The 24097-nt window shown below is 46.4% G+C and overlaps 2 protein-coding genes across 4 annotated transcripts in view; one reads left to right on the forward strand and one right to left on the reverse strand.

Annotated features, from left to right (window-relative positions):
- LOC106743444 (keratin, type I cytoskeletal 10-like) overlaps positions 1–23540 on the reverse strand; it is a 95879-nt gene extending 72339 nt beyond the window's left edge. For all 3 annotated transcript variants that reach the window (XM_014617291.1, XM_014617288.1, XM_014617292.1), the window contains exons 1-3: positions 23454–23540; positions 15654–15954; positions 723–999 (exon numbers count right to left, since the gene is read on the reverse strand). The gene's annotated coding sequence lies outside the window, so the exon portion shown is untranslated. The remainder of the gene's footprint in view (positions 1–722; positions 1000–15653; positions 15955–23453) is intronic.
- LOC106743446 lies at positions 3292–23460 on the forward strand. Its single transcript, XM_014617293.1, has 4 exons — positions 3292–3534; positions 15505–15603; positions 17162–17248; positions 20158–23460. The coding sequence occupies exons 3-4, from the start codon at positions 17191–17193 to the stop codon at positions 20301–20303; spliced, it is 204 nt and encodes a 67-aa protein (XP_014472779.1). The 5' UTR covers positions 3292–3534; positions 15505–15603; positions 17162–17190; the 3' UTR covers positions 20304–23460.
- Positions 23541–24097: the final 557 nt, after the last annotated feature.

Raw genomic sequence — 24097 nt, forward strand, 5'->3', positions numbered from 1 at the left:
TTCATTTCGCGCCAGGTCTAATCTAATGGTTAGGAAGTAGCACCGGAGATCTTTTCGGCCAAGGATAGTGGAGGGTCGCGCAACAGCGGGCCGCTACGTGCGTAATCGCGCGACATTAGGCAGGAGATTTCATCCCGCCGTTTCCAGCATTTTTAACGGCGGGACGCAATTAGGCAGAGGCGCTTCCTGGGACAAAAATCCCGTAACGGGAAACTTTCATGTGAAAATCGGAGAAGCAGGAGGCTTGGTTTTCGCCCCCTCTGAATTTCATTCACAAAGCAACATTCTATTATTGTCTAAAAAAATCAGCTTTATAAACCCTTCCCTTTCGCGGCGCAGTATTTTTCTCTCCCGAGTAATCGCCCGCACGTGAGACGATCTACGTCACGCACGGTAGAATCCGCCAAGTATTTCGGCGCCGTAAATCCGGCAGATTAATGCGGTAATGAATACCGATTGAATATTGATCTGTTAACAGCGCAAACTTCCGTGACATTTATAGAATACGCCGCCCCGATGCAGCGGCTCGAATGCATTATTCAGGATGCGTGCATATAATGCGCCTAAATGTAACGCATGGTATTACACAGTCGACTGACATAGTTGTTCCAATGCGCGCATGAGACGGAAATGAATATTTAGACGCGTTGACGGCGCACCGAGAAGCCGAAGCGCGCCGCTGTCGGAGTTAATAGAATTTTTTTTCGCGGTAAGCGCATTACCTTCGACTCCCCCGATTCATCCGTGTATCCCCGCCATAAATCGAGGAATCGAATCGTGAGTTTTACAGGCCGTTGTGTCCCTACGTGCATAATAAAAAACGCCGACAGATGAGAGTTCGCCGGGATATGCGCGCCGCGGTGTGGAATTGGGAACGGGATTTATGCCAGGTGGATCTTGTTTTACAATCGTCAGCGACGTGAGATGTGAAAACAGCGTGTAACCGTGTCCGCACTTGCTTTCCCGCCGCGGATCTTCGAAGTCTGACGCGTATCCAACCTGAAACAAAAAAAAGATGTGCGTTATTACATATCCGTTCCCCGCAGACTTGACTGCCGTTTCTACAAATATGTTTTCGCGGTAATAACAACGAAATATGTAATATCAGAATTGTCATGTCCTTTTATACAAATGCTACATTATCGAGTTAATTAGAATTCTTAATCATTTCTTTATCGATCTTTTTTTGACGTTTTTGTACAGAGGAAAAGGTTTCTTTGGATTTAGTACACATATTTGTTTGACTTGGATTTGTTTAATATAAACAACATAATTTAATATCAAATATTATTTTGTTTGAATAAAAATTGTCCCCTAGAATAAACCACGTTGTTTCATAGAAAAAACAGTTATTTCAGATCAAATATTTCGTTTTCAATAAAAATGTTTATTTTATTATATATTGAATATTGTTCCACTGAAATAAAACAAAGTTCTTTGATATTTTTCTAACGTAATATTACTTCCTTCCTATAATTTATTGCTTGAAATAACCAATGCAATGTTTAAATGAAAGTACAAAAGAAATATGTTATTTGATGTAAAGATATTTATTGTTTGACAAACCAAACTGCTTGTTGACAAACATCGTCAGACATTCATTTGTTTGCTCTATTTCAAAAGATAAATTTATTTCAAATAAAGAAATTTTATTAAATCTAAAGAAATTTTTTTCTCTGCGCACGAACGCTGTCACGTGAAAGTGACTTTATTCATTTCGTTAATGCGATTATCTCCTTAAAAAAAAAAACATTTACTATTGATAATACAAGTCTATAATTAATTATAATATTATAAGAACCGTATAAAAGTATATATTTAAAGATTTTCAGTAGAAGGAAGACGTTCGTTTCTTCGGACGCGATCTAAGCTCTCGAAACTCGCTGGCAGCGGGCGAGAATCCGTTCACAAAGCGCCGAGATTTATGCGCGGTAAGGAGATCAAATGAAGCGGCAATTATCCGTGACAGTTGTACCTTCCGACAGTCGAGAGCGCGACAATGCGGGGTCGTAACGGATCGTTATCCGAAAGTGCGTTACTCATTTTCCGCCACGTCGGGCGGAGTTCCCGGGCGTGCTCGAAGGATAAACGGTGAGAAAGCGGCGGTGGCGATATTTCAAGTTCGTCGGGAGCCGCCGTGGCGAGCCAAAAACACTCTTTATCCTCATTCGGCGACGCTCTATCGATTAATCCACCTGCTCCGATAGTTCCCGCTTCGCTCATACTTACCACTCTATCCCTACGTCGATCCTTTCTCCCTCGAGCATCCTTTACGAGTGGCGGCGAGAAACGAAAACATGCGCACCCCTCGCCTCCTCTCGCGCGCGTGTACATGTACACGCACACACGGATCTACCCACCCCTCGCGACGACCGCTCGCTCGATAGGGGGTGCCACGCTCCCCAGTCGTTCTCTCTATCCTTTTCGTCTAGCCAGCGTCCGGCCAACTCGCCCTACGCTTCTATTTCCTGGCGTCCGTCATCTTCGTCGTCCTTCGACGTCCATATCTTTTTCCACTCTCGCTCCCTCACCGCGTTCGCACCTGGATCGTTCGAGGCTGTCACATACGCTCTCTCCCTGATGCCGCTCTTCCCCTGATTTCCTACCACCTTCCGGCTCGATTTCTCTCTCCCTCGTTTCCCTGCGCGCGTGAATCTATCCTCTCCTGTTCCCAGTCTCGCTCTCTTCTTCGTCCGTCCCCACTCGGACCTCCGCATCCCCTCTCCGCGCGCGATCCGCCCTCTCGCTGTGGAAGCTGCCTCTGTGCGTTGATCCCCTCTGGAATTCTTGCTCCGTATTTATCCCTCCTGCTTTCCTGCGGCTTGGCCACGTCGCTACCTCGCTCGTTTACTTTGACCTCCGCTTTGCCTCTCCTCCCTTTACTCTCTTACTTTCTTTCCCTCTCGCCTGATACCCGACCTCTCATTTTCCTCCAACTTTCTCCAACTTTTACGTGTCTCCCTACGCATTCGTGTCGTCGTTTCCTCGGTAGGAATGTTCTCCTTTCCGGTTCGACGACACCTCGCAGACTCCCTCGACCTCTGCGCTGGCGTGCGTACCCCCCCCCCCCCCCCCCCCCCCCCNCTACGCACATTCTCTCTCCTTGATTCCGGCATCACCCCTTCACGCACCTTCTCCAGCATCCGCTGCCCTCCTCCGCGCCGTCGTCCCTCTCCCCTCTTCACCCGGCCAATAATGTTCTCTCTCCCCGACGGTGCCCCCTCCATCGGCCCTCGTGGTATCCCTCTTTCTCTATCACACCCCATGGCAGTCGCTCGCCAGCCACCCCTATCTACGCTCTCTACGTTCCAGGCGCCGTCGCCGTGGAACGAAGCGACGCTCAGTCGGCACCGCGATCCACCCGCGACCACCTCGTCGTCGGACGATCGAGCTCTCGTCGCGCCATTAGTACGGCCGGGACCTCTCACCTCGTGGCCGCGCTGCCAGCCTGCTCCCGGAGGATCGTTCCCAGAGCGAGTCGGAGAGTCAACCCGCCGATCCACAGGCCTCCTCGTCGTCCCGCGCTTGGAAACGGTTCGTTCGTTACACTCCCTCTTTAGCCTCTCGCGTGTGTGTAGAGAAGGCCGGATGATGCATGGGGGCCACACCGCGGAGTCGGCCGGGTCTCGCGATCGATTCACGGCAGGATGCTCGATTACGCTCAGGACGCTGGATCACGGAGACGCCGGAGTTGGTAATTGGGTCGGCGTCATTAGTCTCGCGGTATCCCAGGAATCCCTAGGTCACGCCGGGTCATCCGCTCCGAGAATGCCCGTGGCTTGATGGGTTGCTCCCCCCCTTTCACAGGGTTTCTCGCATCAGGTCCGCTGCTCCCGATGGCGGATTTTTCTCCGTAGACTCGTCGAAGGGAGCTCTCGGACCCGGCGGCGATGCGTTCCAAGCAGGTTTGTCCGCCGTAGCGGCCTGACGACGACCGAGTCGTCGTCGTCCATGAGCGTTTCGTCCTTCGCTAAATTGGCCGATATCTCTTAGCCGCAAGTAACTCTCTCGCTCTCGACGAATTGGGACGCAGCTCACGTGCAATAATTCAAATATCCTGCCGGGGGAGCTGTCGGGAGAAGATGAAATGCTTAGAGCGTTTATGCAGCTGGTTTTCTCCGTTCTCCCCGTGAACGCATCCTCGATACACCGGTTGAAAATGATTTCACAGAGCCGTCTGACGAGTTTCACGGGACCGCATCGAAATGTCAATGGCGGCTCCGCGAGCGATACACGCCTCCGAGGGAGACGATCGGAGATCCGAGAATGAATTTTAACGATTCGGGCGTAACGCACGAACAGTCTTAATTCCGCATTTTTAGATTGTATTTCCGCGCGTACATACGGCGACAACAAGACGGTTATCGCCGTCTAGACGACAGATACATATTCATCTAGAATGATATATACGTATACCGTATATGGGACCGCCATATGGGCCGCTCGACCGCATTGTGTTATGACGCGCTGAGAAATCCGACGATCGCCCTGTGACTCGCCAAGTATCTATTTGATAAGCAGAGCTTACGTCGGGGTGACTGGAGCGTCAGCCAGATATAGATCACCTCGTCCTGATCCCGAATCTGGACCGGTGAAATATACGCGCGCACGTTCATACTCACGTCTCGCCCTCGGCATTTTCTCTCGGTGAAGCGCACTTCGTGTTTAATTTACACACCAGTCCCTCAAATAAAGTGGATCGCGAGAGCATACAAACGAGGCCGAGAAGAGGCGAGAACCGACAAGACCACATTTTTCGAGTACTTACGTGCTCGTGTTTACGCAGCCCCGCTAAAAAAGGAGTCCACTTGTTCGCACTTTGCCCCCGAGGGAGCAAGAACGCGAATTAATATTTCACTTCCGGCTATATAGAATAGAACTTCATCATACGTGCACTGCAACACGCGCTCTCTGTCGTTTGAACACCGCGGAATTTATTTTAGCGAGCACTCTCGCCGGCTTTTCCGCTGATGTTATGCCCGAAGATTCGCGAATCCAATCTCCTCGTTTGCCATTGAAAGCGGACGTATAAATATCGCGGAATAGCAAAAGCTACGAGAGAAATATCATGCGTTATAAAAATACTCGAAGCGCAAAGAAAGTTGGTGTTTCGAGTCGGCGGATCCTCGAGCCGCTAATTCGAGAATAGCCCTTGAAATATATATGAAACATGCCGCGCCACAAGGCCGGCGTTTAAAGTAGCACGAAAGAGGCGAACTTGCCATTGCGAGATGCATAAATACATAAAATGGCAAGACTCTGTTCAATTTTAGCCCTTTCAAAGCGCATTTCATTTTGCAGATTTTCCCTCGAAGCTTACAACGAAGTATATCAGCGATGTCTGTGATGAATGGCCGGCTTGCCCTCGTCATACGGAACGCTCATCTTTCATAACCCATAACTGATACTCGCATTATACTCGAGAAAGCCGAGCAGCATCGGTGAACCTTAAGAATGTGTCGCTTCGCGGCCGAGAGAAGGAAGCTGCATGAAAATGATCGCTACCGTGACAAATGACAATGGCTCTAATTTACAGATGCGCTTTATGTTTCCGCGGCTGACTAAAGGGCACGCGATTCGAGCTACCTTGGCGAAAGCACAATGGCAGTTTCCATCGCTAAAGCGTCCGACTGAGCCACGCGTGTTAGTACCACTGTGATGTATGCGCCGGGGCTCTCTGTGTCTGGCCGGGAACGGCACGATCTACTTGGCGCACAATTGCCGGCCTCTTGTCCGACCAAATAGTGGGACGATCTACTTGGCGCAAATGCGCTTCATTCCTCATCCGATCGAGATGAATTGATCTATTTGGCGCGGCCTTGACTCCCACTTTTCCCGATACCGAAGGTTATATAGAAAAAGGGGAAGGGAGGAAGATCTACTTAAAGTGATTTTGGCACCGCTTCTCGTTATCCTTCGCGTTGGAGAATCGCGCTCATGAGAGAGAGAGAGGGAGGATTATTTATTCGGTGTTTTGGAATAGAAAATTCCTCTCGAGCGGAAAGAGAGAAAACGGAACACCAATTTCCGCATTTTCTCACATACGTGTCACATATACTCGCTCGTAATTAAACAGTCGGACATGCGGCATCTGCTTTTTAGCAGAATACTTTGGCGAATTACATGGCAGGGCGAGAAACAAAGAAAATTCGTAACCACGATTTCGCGCAATTTCGGGGGAAAACTCGAGTTTTGCGGACGTTTTATTCTAGTCGAGATTTGCGATCGATCAATTAAATATCGTTGTTTTACGAGATCAATTAGATGATACTGTTAGGTGAGCGAGAACACGTTGGAGATTGTCGTATCACGATCTCGTGTAATTCCAGCTAAAGCCCCAGATATCGCGGTGGTTTCGTCCCCGAAATTTCACAATCGATCGATTATACATCGTTGTTTTACGAGACCATTTAGGTCGTCGTTGAACATGCGAGAATGCGGACGAATGTCGGCACATATTAGAGATCTTTGTAATCAGTATTTCGCGTAATTCCTACCAAATTCCGGTTGTCGGGGTCGCACCGTCCTCGAAATTTTCAATCGATCGATTAAATGCTCTCTGAATCGACACTGAAATATAAAATCTGTTATTTTAATACTTATACATGAATATCGACCCGATACAGAGTATTTATGCATATCGAGATAACATATAAACACAATATGTTAAATTAGCACACGGATATGGTAAGAACTTGACACAAAAATTTTAACAAGGACCGATTTTGACACAAGTACAAGATGTTTTATACTAACGACCGGTTAGTAGAAGTAATAATAGTATAGTAATAAGAAGTAATAATAGAAGTATTACACCTATGTAGTACTAGCGCTTCCCGAGATGTTATTTCGCTTACGTAATATGTGACAGGCAGTGTATTAAACGCTCATCGTTGTTTCACGAAAGCAATCAAAACGTTATTAAAACGAGCGAGGACGAGTAAGTCGGGATGTTAGGGATCGTCGGAAGACTCGCAGAGGGAGGCGAGTCCGGCCGGCTGCTTAACGAGGGTGTAGAACACGAATAACGATGGATGGACGGACGGATGGGCGGATGGACGGACAGGGAGCTCGAGGGTAATCGTGTTTCCGACGAATTTCCGACTCGGTCGATCGACTCATCGGCATCGGGCGACGATACGCCTGTAATTTGAGTATATGTAACGGAGCCTATGTGCACGGCGGCCAACGAGACGCGGTCGTCGGTCTGTCTGGAGCCCGGGCGAAGAAAGAGAGACAATGGCTGGGGTTTCTGAATTTCCATCGATCTGCCCAAATCCGTGGGCTCGGCCTTAGAGCGGGCGGCCGTGTACAGCGACGCCGCGTTGTATTTTTAGTCCTACGTCGGCTCGATATAGTCCGCCGCTCCCGGTGCACCCTTAAAAATAAACGAACCGCGATTTCGCGAAAAAATAAAGCTCGACAGGGCGTGGCTGCGTCGCGCGTCCGGCGAGAGTGATTGCTCGAAATGAATGCGCGAGTTATTTCGGACCGTCTGATTGATTAGCCGACCGAATGCTCACGTCCCGCATCCTCCACCGTCTCGAGTGTGCTTATTTACCCCCGCGGCTAATGTTTTTCGCGTGCACTCTCACGTGCCCGCTACTTCTCAGCCGAAAGCGTCTCCTCGCGTCGCAGCGACTCGTTCCAATTGCGGGAAATTGCTACGCCTTCGGATAACTTTTTACGCGGGCGCCGGAGTTTGATAATTAATTTCCGCACGAGTGCTCGCTCGCTCGCTCGCTCGCGCGGATGAGAACGCACACCGGGGAGAATTAATATCGGTTTTTAACTTTGTTAGCAACTTTCGTTTCGTGAAAGGGCCACATCTCGTGGTGGCTCGGTAAACTTGGCGATACAACGCCGGCGCACTTTTTCCTTTAATTGTATATCGCGCATTTACACGGCGCCTGCAATCTGTCGGCGGTGACCGTTGCGTCGCGAGAAGCGATTATTCAGTTTCGCGCGGTCTTGTTCCGATAAAAAGTGCGCGCGCTACGTGCACTATAAAATCAAAGAATACACGCAGTCGCGCGCGCTCGTTACTCACGCTGTCCGTATAAACTCGCGGCGTTATCCGCAAGAAATTTGCATGAAAACCCCGCCTGATTTCGTCTTATCTCTCGTCCACTCGTGAGATTCATTTCGAATGCGCCGTTGATTTAAAGCCCGGCCCGCGTGTTTCAGCGGGTTACTTCGATTGCGAAGGAAACGACAAATCAGTGGGCCGGGCTGCATCAAGGCTGAAATAAATATGAGCGCGTGCGAGAACGAATTTTCGGTCGGGGCGGAACAAGCACCGATGAATCACAATTACGGTTGCGATGTAGCGGTCCGCACGACTTTTTCTGCCGGATTTTATGGCATCGCAGGGACTCGGGGACTGGCGCGTATCCGACTCGCTCGACGGACGAGAAGCTCGACGGGAGCGACCGGGCGAGTTTTCGGTGTAAAAAACCGACCGAATTATTGAGACTTCTGTGCGCCGGTGGCACTTACGAACACGACGGGCACGATATCGGAAAAAGTTTTTACCGCTGCGCACATACTAGATATCGGGGCGCGAGGTATAACGCGCGCGCGTACTCCGTTAACGACCGTTACGAGGACGACGGTATTGCGAGAATTACTGCTAATTCGCGGGAAGAGGGCAGAAGGGAGAAATACGGAGGTTAACTACGTCATGAAGCACGCATGGGAATTTTCCGAATGCCGTGTTATGCCGTTATGGCGATTAAATCTTCATATTATTGGTGATTTAATCTCGATTTAATATTCGCCCAGGCAAACGCGCCGGAGAATTCAGACTCTGTGTGTTCGCCTCTGGCCCGTCGGTAGCTTCTCCCGAGGCGGACGCAAAGTATCGTTCAATTTTGCCGAGCTCGTTCGCACACCCCTCTCGAAAGTTTCGAGGTAGCCCGGCTCGGTCAAAAAGTTCGCTCCGGTGGTTACGTCCTATTTCAGTGTATCGCATTCAACGGGAACAGATGATTCGTCAACCAAGAGAAACCGCCGTCGTTGTCTCTGATTCCCTCCCAATGTCCTGGCAGTGGACCATTATCAAGTGCATTGTTGCCTGCATGTGACACCGTTTATTGAAAATCGAACCGGATTTTTTGACTAACCCGATACATTTCTGTATCACCGATCAACTTCTTATTTCTCTCAATTGAAATATTTCGCATCGGGCACTGAGAAAAAAAGATTGAGCCGACAGAATCGTCGACCTCGTTTAAAGATTATGTCCACTGAACAAATCACGCAACGTTGACGCAAATTGACGTTAAGTTGGTACAGCTGTTGACCTTATTACGCTATGCTTGCGTAATGCTGAAATAATCGCGATTATTAAATCAATTGATCACTCGTCACGGTAATATAATTCTAAATTACGTAATTATAAAGGAATGTTTCTTGCGACTTGCTTTTTATATTTAATGTGCTTAATCATAAAATAGTTTGCCTCGAGATTCACCGAGCTTCCTGTTTACATACGTCATCTAGAATGATCCGTTCAGGCAGCGTCTGTCATATTGAATTTCATCGTACAAATTATGGACATTTCAACTCAAATAACCGGATTTGTATGTTGGTTAATGAATTTTTGAATCCTATTGACACGTTTCACAACTCATCTCTCTTTCTAGTGCCTTCAAACGTTGCCTGACTCGTGCCTTCTCATCTTGAATTTCTTTCATTGTGGCTGTTTATTTATCTTTATCATATCAATTTTAAATTTGTGATTGTATTTTTATGGATCTTTTTCTCCGCTTCTCTTTCATTTTATTCGTGAAGCAAAAGATGCTTCTCGTTTAAGTAAATCATAAAATTATATATGATAATAATAAAAAATGAATATATGAATTTATTCAGTCGATTGAACATTTGCCCCCGAAGTCTCATCGATTTCGTCATTTGTTTTCCTCATCATAGAAAATCCCCCGCTCTCTTTTCGTCCACAAAAATTCATCTTCGTCAGATGATTCTTTAGCCTGTCGCGTTATTCCGGAGGAGAACGCGAGGCTGCGAATTTTAATATCGATCCACCTCTAAAAATACCAACGTTCCTCGCACGTTCCCCAAATACCGGGTGCACTTGTCCCACGCGTGTTTAACAGCGCCTTTGACGAAACCCACGTCCTATTAGGGAAATAAGCGTAAAATTAATGCGGCGCAGGAACACGACCGAGTTGACGTCCGCGCGAAGCAAACGTAGCGTGCTCGTTCGGTCAATCACGCCGAAGCAAAACGCGCAAGCAGGTACGCCGTTAATAGGAATAGAAACGAATAGTGCGGTTCATCGTGACAATGACGTTGACAGGAGGAACAATATCGCGAGGAGGCGCATTGTCGATCGTGTTCGCGAGGGCACGCAGCCGAGCGGTTAACAAAAGCTCCCTCCAGCATCTCCCCGCCGCGGAGACAACCACATACTGTTCACTCATTAACGACGCACGTCTTCGGGGAAACAAAGAGGCTCGCATGGCCTCTTTGTGTCTCTCTTGATAACGTCGAACTCGCGGATAATTACGAATAAAGGGGACAACACCGGTGGATTACATCATTGGAAAAGAGAGAGAGAGAGAGAGAGAGGTAGAAAAATACACGCCGTCGAGTCATCTCTTAGATCTATATCAATGGTCGTTACTTGGAACTTTTTTTCAAGTGAGATATTCAGATTGGGATTTAAGCCCGCATGAATAATGCTTACTCGAAGCTTACCTCATGTGGGATATTCGGATTTAAATTAAGAGTTGGATCTGGATTTTCAGTTGAATTATATATGTAACATCGTACCCAAAATTCAAACCTGATTATTTCGACGTGAGGCGAGTTTCCAATAACAACTATTAACATGAACTTTAAATATATGCCTGCAGTGCGGGCGATTGTGTCTCGTGGGTATTGGTTATTTCGCGGATACGAGAGAACGATCAAGTATACCGTGAAATTCGCGCATACACACACTGTATTAGTTTCGAGAGAGAGAAACTCTAATACCACCCAAACTGCGAGAATCCCGCGATATTCGAATAGCGAGCTTAATTGAATGGAACTGCATGCAAACGCATTACGGAATTCATGCAATTACGATGAAGTCGTGTTAATAAAATACGACGCTGTGCGTGGTGCTGCGTTCGTACGAGCGCATTCGGGCAAAGCTTGCGAAGAATAACGCGCGAATACCGCAGTGCGGTCGACGAACTTTCCGGCAGCGGGGACTTGTAATTATCGAGAACCTTTGATAACGGCGGCCAAAGAATGCGGAATAAGCCGCGAAACGAATGCCTTTTGCGTGGATAAAGTGAGAGAGAAAGAGGGGAGGAAACGCAGTTCCACTTAATTAAGCTCGTTCGAACTTTGGTGCCGCGTCTGTTTTACAAGTCTAAACCATCAGCATATTTGTTATTAGTGATACTCGAATTTCGCGCTTCAATTCGCCAGCACAAGCGTATTTTCTCTCTCTCTCTCTCTCTCTCTTTCTCTCTCTCTCTCTCTGTCCCTCAAGGGCTATATATTCTATCCGTCTGACTGAACCGTCTACCGTTACCACTGTCGTCTTGGCGATCACGGACGTTCCTTGGCATCGGTGTCGCGCGCCGCGGTAAACTACATTGACGTATTTGCATTCACGAGCAGCTGGTTGTAGCTCCGAGCGATCGAGGATTTAATAATTTCGCCAATTAGAACGACCGCTGTTTCAATAACGAACCTCGCATTAAACGCGAAACGACGACGACGACGGGAATCTCGGTCTCGAGCGGTCTCTCTGGCAAACAACGAGATTTATGAAAGGACTACGGCGGTATAATCAGAAATATCTTACAAGAGATCTCGTCGTTCAACTCGTCGTTCAATTGTCCTCGCGATATTTCGCGCGAAACGACGTAAAAGTGAATACGATGAGAACTTCGTTGACTTCTCCGAGGCGCCGGAGAACTCCGAGAATATTCGGGAGCCGAAAGGATTCTTACTACACTTTTCGCTTGCTCCACCCGACAATCAATCCTCTAGCCGCCGCGTTAATATTGACCGTTAAACCGTTACGTTAATGATATTACAGCTTCATCGATAATGTGCTCAACGTGCGCGAATCGATAATCGAATTTGGCGCGCGTATCCAATGACAACGGCCGTGTTCAGCAGGACAAAGCACGCAGTGAGCGATCGGTGATTATAGCCTACGATTGAAGGATACTTTCGGATCCGTAACAGATGTAAAGGGGTCATTCAGCAATTAAGTCACGCGAAATTCGGGTATTATTTACTTCCTTCCTCTTTGTCACAATTTCGTCACCAAGTGTTTGCCCTCTTCTAATATTACGTACGAATTATTTCCCCCTTCTCCTCCGCCGACTTGTAAAATACAAAAATAGCTTATAACCATATTGTGAATAATAAACTCCTTTACTCCCTCCTGCTTGTCATAACAAACCGTCACGCAAACTAATAGACATCCTGCCCCCCCCCCCCCCCCCCCCNAATTGTCGAACAACTTCAACGAATATTCCCATGACAGTGCACGGAGAAAAATAAATTTTGCTGGCACAGCAAAGAGATTTGTTAAGAGTATTAATTGCTATCTGCTGGGTACATAGACAGCGAAATAATTTGGTCACAAGTAAATTTTATCGCTGTCACAACGATTTTTCTGCAGCAGCACAATTATTTTTTCCTTGTAACGAATCTCTTTGTTGTCCTCATAGTAATGAACAGTTTGCTGTACCGGCAAAATTACTTTTTCCGCATTCAAGCGCTGTATTTTCCGAACACAGGCGACGTTTTCGCGCCGGTGCTGCCGATGTTTGAGCAACAGCAACGCTAAATTCGCGCCCGCGCTCTCGAGTGTCCCGTCGCGCCGTCGTTAATTAATAAACCACGAAACACACGCTAGTGTCATCGCGCCTAATTGCGCACGCGGGCCATCAAGGCGCAGACAGGGTGCGGGTGACCGAGTGGATACAAGGCGCGGCAGGAAACTGCATCAACTGCTTGTTGTTCGACAGCGGTGGTGGGTCGTCGCACAAAACGCTCGACACGGGACAAAAGCCGGCGCACTGTTCCCGTTCGGACAGCTCATGAATGCTGGCGCGATGGCGACGACAACGCGGGAAGGACGGACGGACGGGACACGTTTAATTGTGGAAAATACAAAAGAGCACGTAGAGCGGGAAACGTGTGTATGACGGCGCGCGAGGACGTTAACGAAGCTAACTTGTTGATCTCGCTTTAAGCGAAGAGCTTTATTAAGAAGCACCCGGGGAATAATCTTTCGGTGGGACGCAGCACTTCGTCGGCGAGGTCTGCGAACCTGCGAGATTCAAGCGCGGAAAAATGCTTTAATTCGCGCGCGAACGCACGTCCAGGAAGCCTTTTCTCAACGGGTGGAATACACGGAGAAAAGTTGGCCGAATTGAAACCCAGACAATGAACGAACTAAACATGTTTTGGTTGAGGGGAACAAAATTTCTGGGTGCATAAGCACCGAATTTCGACCGTAAGAATCAGAGATTTCTTACAACCAAAACGCGTTTGATTCGTTCACTGTCTGGCAAATTCAACCAAACTATTTTTCCGTGTAACATTCAATTGAATTCAATTAAAAAGCATAAAGACTTTTCTATCACGATTGGTCAATTAAACGTTGCTCCGCTCGTCGAGTAGGGTTTTCGGACGCGTCCAACGTATTCAAGACTCGCTCCGGAGGAGGGCTTAGCTCGACGCGGATTTTGAATTCTAAAGCTCATGGCTCGAGATTCCTCGCCCGCCTGTCAAAGGCGCGCCTATTTGTCAAACCTCGAGAATAGTTACGAGCGAGTTCGGAATTAGTTCGAGCGCGTCGTCTGTTCCATGCCTCTCTCTTTCTTTCTCTCCCCTTCAACCTTCTCTCTCTCTCTTTGTATATATGTTTGTGCACAGGAATTAAAATAAATTGGACGAAATTTCTAGTCTCGTTACTTTCGGTGTTCCGACACCTGCAAACTAAACGCTCCCCCGTTCGCTCGGAAACAGACAACCGCGTGCGGTTGCATGTAGCGCGGTCAGTGAGCGACCGGCTTTTTCCACTGGAATCTACCTGAAGCACACGAGATTTATAACCGACCGAAGTGGTATGTACCCTCTCGGCCGCGAGTTTGTAAGAAAATGCATGTTTTTTCCATCGTTTCCCTAAGAATAATCTTCGGTGAAAAATGTACGTTGCACATCGCCGCTTTGTTTAATCATAGACTTTTCTAACCTCTGAATTTCTTATGGGGTGTAAGATCGCACGAAATGACCGAAGGCGGTTCACTCGAAGCGATCGTTAATATACTGTCACTCGGAGTCGCAAGAGTGAACGTTTCACATAAACTTAGAGTAAACTCATAATCTATACAAATGAATGTCCGGTTCTACCATTTTGGTTTAAATCTAACTCATGATTAATCCGACGGAACTGACCAACCACGTTGATCAATTCGTCAATATAATTGCTCATTTTTGTTAAGTTAATCGTTAAATTAGATTTAAACCATGGTGGTAGAACCAGGCGTCAATCAATTAAAATAAGTCTGTTCTTACGAGACGGTGAAATTATACATCAGGCTTACTTATCAATTTTGAATGAAATATTCACTCGACGATTTAGAGTGGAAGAATTCGTTCTGTATGAATGAAAGATCCCTCGATTGCGAGTGGACTCGGTTGTCACTTTCGAGCGAGAAATTTCACGCCAAGAAATTTAGAAAGTTAGAACGATTTGATCAAGCTCACGGTTAAAATTTTACGTCGCCACGCTCGAGGGAGTTGAAGCGTCCAGGACGTATTTTCTTCGTGGCTCCCCAACGAGGAGATCAAAGTTCGGTCGGACGATTAACCGTTCGCAAGAAGCCCGGATCGCGCGAATCACGAGTCGGGGGAATCACTCCCCGACGATCCGCGCTCCGTGGAGCAGTTTTTGGCGAGCCTAAAGAAGCGTTCGGCTCGAAGGAACACGAGATCGCGTTAGAACGCTCGATTACGTCCTTCGCTTTATTCGTTCGGTCGGATAGATTCCGCGAGTGAATTTCCGCGCGATCGGAGGAAAAAAAGTTCCGTAGCACAATGGCGGGTGATAACGTTATGTAAGTAATAACGAGACACGCGTATGCGAGTATATGTGTGTGTAAGTGTTCAAATCGAGCGTTCGTATGCGAAGCATCTCCGTGCTCCTCCATTATATTCGTACAATAAGGAAATTACGCGATGAATTCATATATACACGCGGCGGAGTAGCAATTGATAACGCGCGCACGGTAACTAACTGACGCTGGAAACAACAATTACGTAACAACGAGCGCGCTGTATATGTTATGTGTGTGATAATAATTACGTTTGCACACATCGCGAATAACGCCGCCGCAGGTAACCCTCATTACCCGACCGCGTTATTCGTCGCTCGATGCAAAATGCACTCTTTCCCTCGCACGACTATCAACGTCACAATGCACCGACAGATTGTAATCAGCGAAAATTGCTTTCCAGCTTGCCCGAGCCCGGATACGAGCACGGGAGGAAAAATGTTCGGCGGTTAGACGGGCTTGAAGAGATGCACCTGAAGCTCCCTGTTTTCGACTCTCCGAGGTACACACATCGACACACTGTATCTGACAACGTAACGATGATATCCCTACCTGCTTTCCCGCCATTCCCCGCGTAGATTCATCGCCGTCGTCGGTGTGCCACTAACATGCGAATCCTTTGATCGATGCTGACGTCGTTACAGGCAGGGCCGTAAGCCTCGTCATCGCTCTGTCGTGGGAGCTTTTTTAACGCGAAGGAACTCGAAGTTGCGTGGTGATACAGCAGAAATCCGAAGAAATCAGGAAACTCTCGCTTTCTCCTTCCCTCTCTCTCTCTCTCTCTCTCTCTCTCTCTCTCCATTTCTGTCCTTTCTCTTCTTGATTGATTCCCTCGCGCGGCACGCTGACATCCCTGAAAGCACAAGGCAAAAAGTGTCAGCGGAGAATAATTTTCGCGCGGATTTTACGATTGTTCTCGGGCACTCGCCATGCAGTGAAGGTAAATCGAACGAGAAATCGTGAAAAATGAGTAAAATCGTAGGAAATAAAAGATCGACTCGTAGAATCCTCGCTCGCAACGCGGAATAATCGCGGCTTTTTAAATAGCACCGTTCTCGCACGACGCGAGAAAAAAGGACGAAGAGCATAATGTCCTCGTTGGAATAATCCAACGGCAAACAGAACGAAAGAACCGATTTTAAAAAAGAAAGAGAGAGAGAGAGAGAGTCTCCCGCCGCCCTTACTATTTGTCACTCCGTGACATCACCGCTTGCACAGCCCGTCGAAATGGCGCCGTGGTGGACGCACGACGAGTATCTGACAAACTCGATATCATTGTCGCCGAAATTGGAATTTTGAAACGTTATACGCGAACGCGATTATAGACTCTCCTACATTTTCAAGTGCTCCCTGGGAACCCGTGTGCGAACAACCACGTGCGCGGTCTTATATCCGATGTAAATTTTACGATATGTCATGAGAGAGACCCCGTATGTTGAAAGAGAAGCATAATTCAGTAGCCTGAATTTACGAGATCGCGCAGGAGAATTCGGAATTTATGGAGACCCAACATTTAGAGAATGTCGTGACTTATGAATTTGCAAAAAGATTGATCGGCATCGCGAATATTACGAAGGAATTGATGAGAACCTCTGTGCGGTGGATATAAATGTTCGCTCTTTATCGATTCTTCTATTAAAATGTCTATCAATTACGTGCCGGACAGTTTATAATTTCCCGTCGATTAATCGTCTCATAAATAACACACCGTCCGAATATATGATATCCGGATAATGTTCCAATAAACCTGACGCAACGTAAATAAGCTAAAACGTCCTCGCGCGGAGTTGTGTGCATTATCCTTGCCAAGACAGACAAGAGAGGGGAAGAGACAGGATGATTTGTAAAAGGAGAAAAGAGGAGGATGAGATGACGAAAGAGGGAAAAACCGGATGAGAGAAAGAATATAAAAGAAGCGGAACTGAAGGTAGAAAATAGATGAGGGGAATAACGGGAAGGAAGGAAGGAAGGAAGGACGGGGCAGCACGTTGCTCCCGTTTTGTACCTTGTAGCGTTAAAGCCGTTGTCGGTGCCGTAAAGAGGCGTGTTTCCTTTTCCAGGTGACAAACCGAGAAGAAAAGGTATAAACATGCCGGTCGGCGGACGAGTGGCGGGCAAAGTCGGGATCTACAGCTCCCATTACAATGGTAATGTGGACGTGGATATCATTCTATTAGGTATATACGAGGCTACGAGCGGGCGGCCGTGGCAGTTTTCGACGATTCGCGACTCGTCGAAGCGATTCGCACGTCAGCGCGCGAGCTCGACTTGCGCGTCGACGAAGAAAATTGCCGCGGCACGACTATGGCGAACAGCGGCAGCGGCGTATCGCTGGCATTCGATGTTGTAATTCTATCATAATTCTATCATAATTCTATCGTAATTCTGTCGTAATTCTGTCGTGACGTATAGCCGGGAGATTTTGTTTACCCGTAGCAAAAGTCCGTGTACGCGCGCGCGTTGTATACTTATTTACGATCTCTCGACTTGACCTGCCGGTTGCAAAGTAAGTTCGATCTGTTATAGAAGTTTTATACGACGGAATATTCACGGATCAGTATTGATTGTATGCATAATAGAGGAAACCGGATCAAATTGACTGTATGTCCCGTTTGTGTATTTATTGCGAGAGGAAATGTTCCTTTTCAAATAATCCAAGGTATTCATATTCTAAAAGGAACATATCGGGCGACTTCTTTTCCACTGTTTCTTTCGTAATAAATACATAAAAAAAGTACATGCACAGTAAAAAATGTTGTGTAAATAACGGTTCACTGAAATGTTTGCGTTACTTTAACGAAGCCTCGCTAAAGTAACGTAAAAGTTTCAGTGAAGCGTTATTTACACAAATTTCATACTGTATGGCTAAACTGATCCGATCAACCTCTCATCCGGAAGCGCGCCGAGGTGCTTCCACGCGAAATGACGATTAGTCATCGTTTGAGGCGATTTTTCTCTTTCTCCTTGTGTTCTTTTTTCTCTCGAGAAATCTTTCCGATTGTATCGTCTGTCGATTTGTTGAGATTACACGATTTCTCTGCGATACGACACATGTGCGCGCACGAGAAAGAGTCGCGCGTAAAGTCGCCACGTCTCCGGCAGATTTCGCGCAAACGCTTCGTATTTATTCTTGCCGAAGACACGCGGGACTCGTATGCAAATCGAGTTGGCAGCTGCCGGGAGAGCGTATATTCCATAAACTTCCGCATACACAGTGCTAACGCGTTTTATGACGCCACTAACGTCACGGCAGAATCGCGCGGAATACAACGTCGCTCGATCGCGAATCTCTGTGGACGTGGATCGCACACTTGGCAGCGACGCGTGCGAAATCGGCGAGAGACCGGAATCGGGCAAAAAGTTTACCGGATGCGGCGGGAATTTGAAACAAAAATGTTGACCCTGGGCCGACTGCCAGCGTAACGCCGCGCGGGCGGCCTCTTATAATTTACAAACGAGATCCTCCAGACACCGTGTTCTCGGCACTCGGGTACCCACTTAAAATTGGATTTTCTCCAAACTGCGAGAAACTTCGCGTCTAAACGACTTATCGTACGGCCTTCCAGAACGCGGAGAATTAGACGATTACGACGACGTGAATCACTTTCGGATGCTGAGTCCGCGAATACGAACGGGCGCAAACTGCACTGTCGTGAAATTGTCACGCACACAGGCACGGTTAGATTATGAATATTACTCTCCAAATTTTTTCGCGAGTGAAGTTCCACTCGAAGAGTAGAGCAACGGCCGAGCCGAGCTGGAATCCGAATGATTTTTCACTAGCGCAGAGCAAATTATGTCCTCTGAATTGTCGGAGTGAATATTTCCCTCGGAGTTGAAGAGTGAATCTGATGTGCACGGACCAGCGTAATAGTTTTCGCGCATAGTTACACCATTCTCGAACTTCCCGCACGAGAAATACACAGGCTGGCATAATAGCCTTGATACACAGTTATACCATTCCAGAACTCCCCATAAGAAATGCATTATGCGCCGGCGTTACATGTCGTATAACTTCATAAGTTAAGCCGAGGTATGGTAATTTCTTATGGAAAGTTTCGAAACATCATGCACTTCATGCGTTATGCTCGTCTGTGTACTCCACCGTCACTGGAACAATTCATCAACTGAAACATTTGTTCGTACGGATTAAGAATTCACTTTAAATTCGAGTTATTTATTCACTCAGTGACGGTATTTTCATCGAATGGATTTTCACTCGAGCGAGATTTCGCCCCAGGGAATTTCGAGAGTATAGTCCGAACGAGTGCAACGTTTACTTGACGGTGAGTGTAAAATGGGGGGAACACGGTTCTACGAGAGGCGTTCGAAGTAAAGACGGAGGACTTAAGACGGGCTCGGATGTGGGGACATTTTAGATTCAGCTTGTGCTGGATGCCCCGAGTTCATCTGAGAATAAGGCGGATTTATTTACCATGACAAGCGGAAAACAAGGCTGCATAATGACGTCTTATACAGATGACGCAAGCACGGTAAGGCGGTCTTAAACATCGGAACCTCGGTCGAGTGGGGTTTCATGACTATGAAATTGGGGTGCGATTTATGAACTCCGGGGGTAAGGTGGCTTTACCGAGTCACGCTTCCAAGCCCGTCTTAAGTTTCCGCCGTTGAGATAGCCCTACGCCGCTGGTAAAAAAAATTTATCACTGATTTTTACGCAAAGCCCGCTTGGCACGATCCATGATTCGCGATTGAATTCAACGTGGAGTATCATCCGTGAGAGAGGCGGAATCATATTTAAACATATAACGACAAATATATAAATGTATATTATAAAATGTGTAAAATTACGAAATAGAATCCTGCCTGAAATTCTATCGCGAATCGGGGCGATGGTTTGCAAAAACTCGTAAACATTCAATTACCATAAGTAGCCTCCAGTAATTATAATTACAAATCTACCAGATTTGCTAACGAAAATTTCGCAACGTGTCGCTCAAATATCTCCTACTTGTTAAGGAGGAGCGTCACGTTCGCAAATGTGATAAGTTTGTGCGAAACGCGTGATTGCTCGATAAAACCAGCGTGCTTTCAGGAAAGGGCTACAGTGGTATAAACGAGGAGATCATCTGGATTAGCATAGGCATGGGGATCACCATAGCGCTCCTGATCACCATAGCTCTCTGCTACATCGCCCGTGAAAAATGTTGCAAGCCGCATGAAGGATACTACACGTCCTGACGTATGCTCCCGCCGCCCTCATGGGCGTCCTGGTCATTTAGTCCGGCGACACCAGGAATAATCTTCAGTCCGACCACGTCGAGGGGCAAGCCACGGGCTTACTACATCACCGTCTGAATTCACGTAGCCCCCCTCGGCCTTCCATCTTCTCAGAGAAAAGTCCTGGGAAAGTCATGCGGAAACTGCAAGATACCGCGAACTTCATTCGAAACGCACGCTCTCTTTTACATTGTCCTAATTACGACGCGAGGCTTGATTTTTCATTTTCTGGTCAACTTGTGATTTAGATTTAAATTGATGATAGTGCAAATATCGTATTTTTTTTTCTATTTATTATTAAACTATTAATTATTAAACTGATGGTTTGATAGTGGTAACTTTTAAGGCTTAAAGATTAAACGTTTAAATTAAATTAAATGAATAAAAAAACGATTGTTACATTATCATCGAGTTACACGCATATAAGCCGAAATAAAGTTAATCAGAAAATGAGAAAAACAAGCCTAAACCGAGCATCACAAAGTCCCAGTAAACATATGTAGAACACAAAAAATGACAAACATTCTTCCCGGTGCGGTAAAGATCGAAACTAAATTGACTTTTAAGGCGAAATTTTTACATGTGTGTTTACTTGCACGCATGAGCACGGGACGAATAAGCGGTCGAGATCGAATGGATTAAAATAAAAATACGGAGAAGAAGAGACGACGTCGCGCACATTATCGAGAAGCGGCGAAGTTAAGAAATACGTTTTATATATACGAACGGATCGATTTTACACTCTCTCCCGAGGACGGATTTTTATTACCAGTATATATCCTCTTCGGGACGCATTTGGTACACCGTTGATACAATGCATTCCCGGCTAATGTCCAATATCGTGCGTTATGGGACCGCTGCCAGGGCTTTTCCCCAAGAAGATGGTAATCTTCGCGCCGTTACGCACACCGGGGAGAAATAAAACTCCCCAAGGGAAAGGTAGGACGACAACGACGACGAGACCTTGTGGTTCGAAACCTCGTAAAGACTTAAAAGGTTTCTTATCTAAATGGGAGAACGACCTAGTCGGCGACGCGTAATTCCGATTCATGATTTTGCAACACACGAACGCGAAGCACTAAATAGCGCTCTATGTTCTGATGTTCGACGAGCCGTGATTTCGATTTTGAAAGACGCACACTTGAGAGTTTTGTAATAGATCTGGTCAACGAATCAAAACACAGTAGTATCCGATCCGGCTAGATTTATTATCAAATACAACCTGATAGCATCTGTATCCTCTTTGGTAAAGCCAAACCCGAGCCGAGCCCGCGTCATTTTGTCGACAACGAACTGGTCCTGTTAGAAAATGGTCTTAACAGGAATTGGTATTGACGTTAACTGATCTTGTCAGAAACTGATCCTGACAAAAATTGGTATTGGTATCAGAAATTGGTTTTGCAGAGACTGGTCTTGACAGAAACTGACATTGATGGAAACTGATCAAGAACTGGGTTGGACTTCACCAAAGCCAGGTACAGATCGGGTTAAGTTATATTTGATAATGAAACGGGTGGAATCCAATTGGGCTTTGATTTCCAGAGTTCTGCTTTGTAATCAAAGTGATTGCACATACGGTACGTAGGTACGTGTGTATACGTACGCGCCAGTGTACTGTAGTCAATGGACCATCGTTACTCCCCCCATTTGCGTCTCTACTCAACCGCGAAGAACATCGTGGCGCTGAAACGCGCTCGAAAAACGGCATAACGGGCTCCTCGCACCGTTTGGTTTAAAAGCATAAAGCACAACTCAATCCTGCACCGCACAGATACGATAAATTACTAATTGCAGTCTAAGTGTCGTGAAAACGTAGATGAATTATAAAGAGCTAATCGAGGGAAACTTTGTTACTCGAGGAAAAACGCGTATGTCGAATTTTTGAAACGTTCAAACGCGGAGAACGGGAAAGATTGACCTCGACATATCTTGATTCCGAGAGGAAATTTCGTTTCTTGAGTGTTCCCGACGGTCGAATGGAAACAAACGGATAGAAAAGGGGTTGAGATAAAGAAATCCGAGAGAATTGAATAGAAGCGCGCTCCTCGACTTCGATGACCAAAGACGTCATCGTGAAGTGAACTTCCATCGATTCTTCTTTAATCTACTTATTTTGATAACGTGTCTGAATTATATAGAAACCTTTTTCATTATTACACGTGTGGTCTCACACGATTTCTCTCTCTCTTTCTCCTTCTCTCTCTCTCTCTCTCTCTTTCGCACACTTTCTCACACACACATATACACTTTGCAATCGCGCAAATTAAAATTTACAAAGCTATTATAAATTCTCCATAATAATTTGAATGTCATATCTTTCGCGTAAAGCGGATGACATATAACAAATAATCGTGTTGTATACGCTCGAGATTTTACAAACGGTACGACGGATAATGTAATCATTTTGTGATACATTTGTTTGTACAAATGTTGCTTTTAGAAGCTCTACAAATGTCGAAGGTTAATAACATAACAATGGGACTGCACGCGTCGCCTACGCGCCTCGCTTTAATCCATTCGCGCGAAAATATGTGTTCCGCCCCGAGTGATAATACAGAAAAAAAGTACAGAAAAAAACATCTAAAAGATCTCAAAAGTTTTATACGCGTCTTTACGACATCATTTAGATAATTGCGTTGCATCCCGGATATTCTACGAATGATAACGCTCGGAAAAAAAAGGATGTTTTCGTTATTCATTCGCCACTTCAGCTCTGGGCAAATGAAAGTCTCTCTCTTTTGCTCCTCCCCTCTCTCTCTCTCTCTCTCTTTCTCGTTACTCTCGTCAAAGTGTTCCCGAGCGGAAAATTCTCGCCCCAAATGAAATCGCGCTGATTTACTGCGCGTGATTTGGTTCTTTATCGCGACGTAAACTACAAGTTGATGCTTTCCTTTAAAGAGACTAAAGAGAGGGAAAAAAAATACAAATCGTCGCGCTTCGTCTTTCCTCACAGTATTTTGTGCGAAGCACGAGAGAGATTTTCCGCTGAATTTTATACTGGCGCGGATAACTCCATCGCACTTGCCGTGATTAACTTTCTCGTCTATTGACGACGCCCGGTTACGTCGCCAACGCTGCTACAGGTCGCGATAAAGTTTCAGTCTCACGTACCTTGGGTATTCTCTCCGGCGACTGCGGGAAATCGCGCGAATCCTCCAGAAATCATCCCCTCGTACCTGGTTTTGGTCGATACTTCTCTCGACGGCATTCTCCTTCGGCTGGTCGATGTGATAGTTACCGGCACTCTTGCGTTTCCGCATCGAATGTGTCCTCCGCGAGAGCATCCTGACTGGCCCGTAACGAGTGATCTCTGAAATAATTTCGATATCACGCGCGTTAAACTCAACACTTTCCTCAGACTTGCCAGCGGAACTGAAAGCTAAAATTAAACTTGATCATCGAGAAAGGGTTATTAATCGATTAACACACATTCACATGGGCATGGTAAATGGATCGCAAGCGAATCTGGAGCACGTAATTTAATATTTCAGAGACGTCTTTTTGCGGTATATATACCGTCGGATACGTCCGAACGACTTTCCCTAGCGCGTAGGTGTGCACTCTCACGCTAGAGTGATAGCAATTTTAACTCGCCTGTGCGTAATTGATAGAGTACTTAGTTACGTAACCTCGAAACTACGATCAATTTAGCGTAACGTAAGAACTCTGACCAAATTTTAGAGTATACTTCTGAGATTGTATTCAGGCCTGAGGATATCGGTCTTTAGAAAAACCATCATATATATATATATATA

This window comes from Dinoponera quadriceps, unplaced genomic scaffold (genome assembly GCF_001313825.1).
Source record: "Dinoponera quadriceps isolate SergipeBrazil2010 unplaced genomic scaffold, ASM131382v1 scaffold1069, whole genome shotgun sequence".
In the NCBI taxonomy this organism is placed as follows: Eukaryota; Metazoa; Arthropoda; class Insecta; order Hymenoptera; family Formicidae; genus Dinoponera; species Dinoponera quadriceps.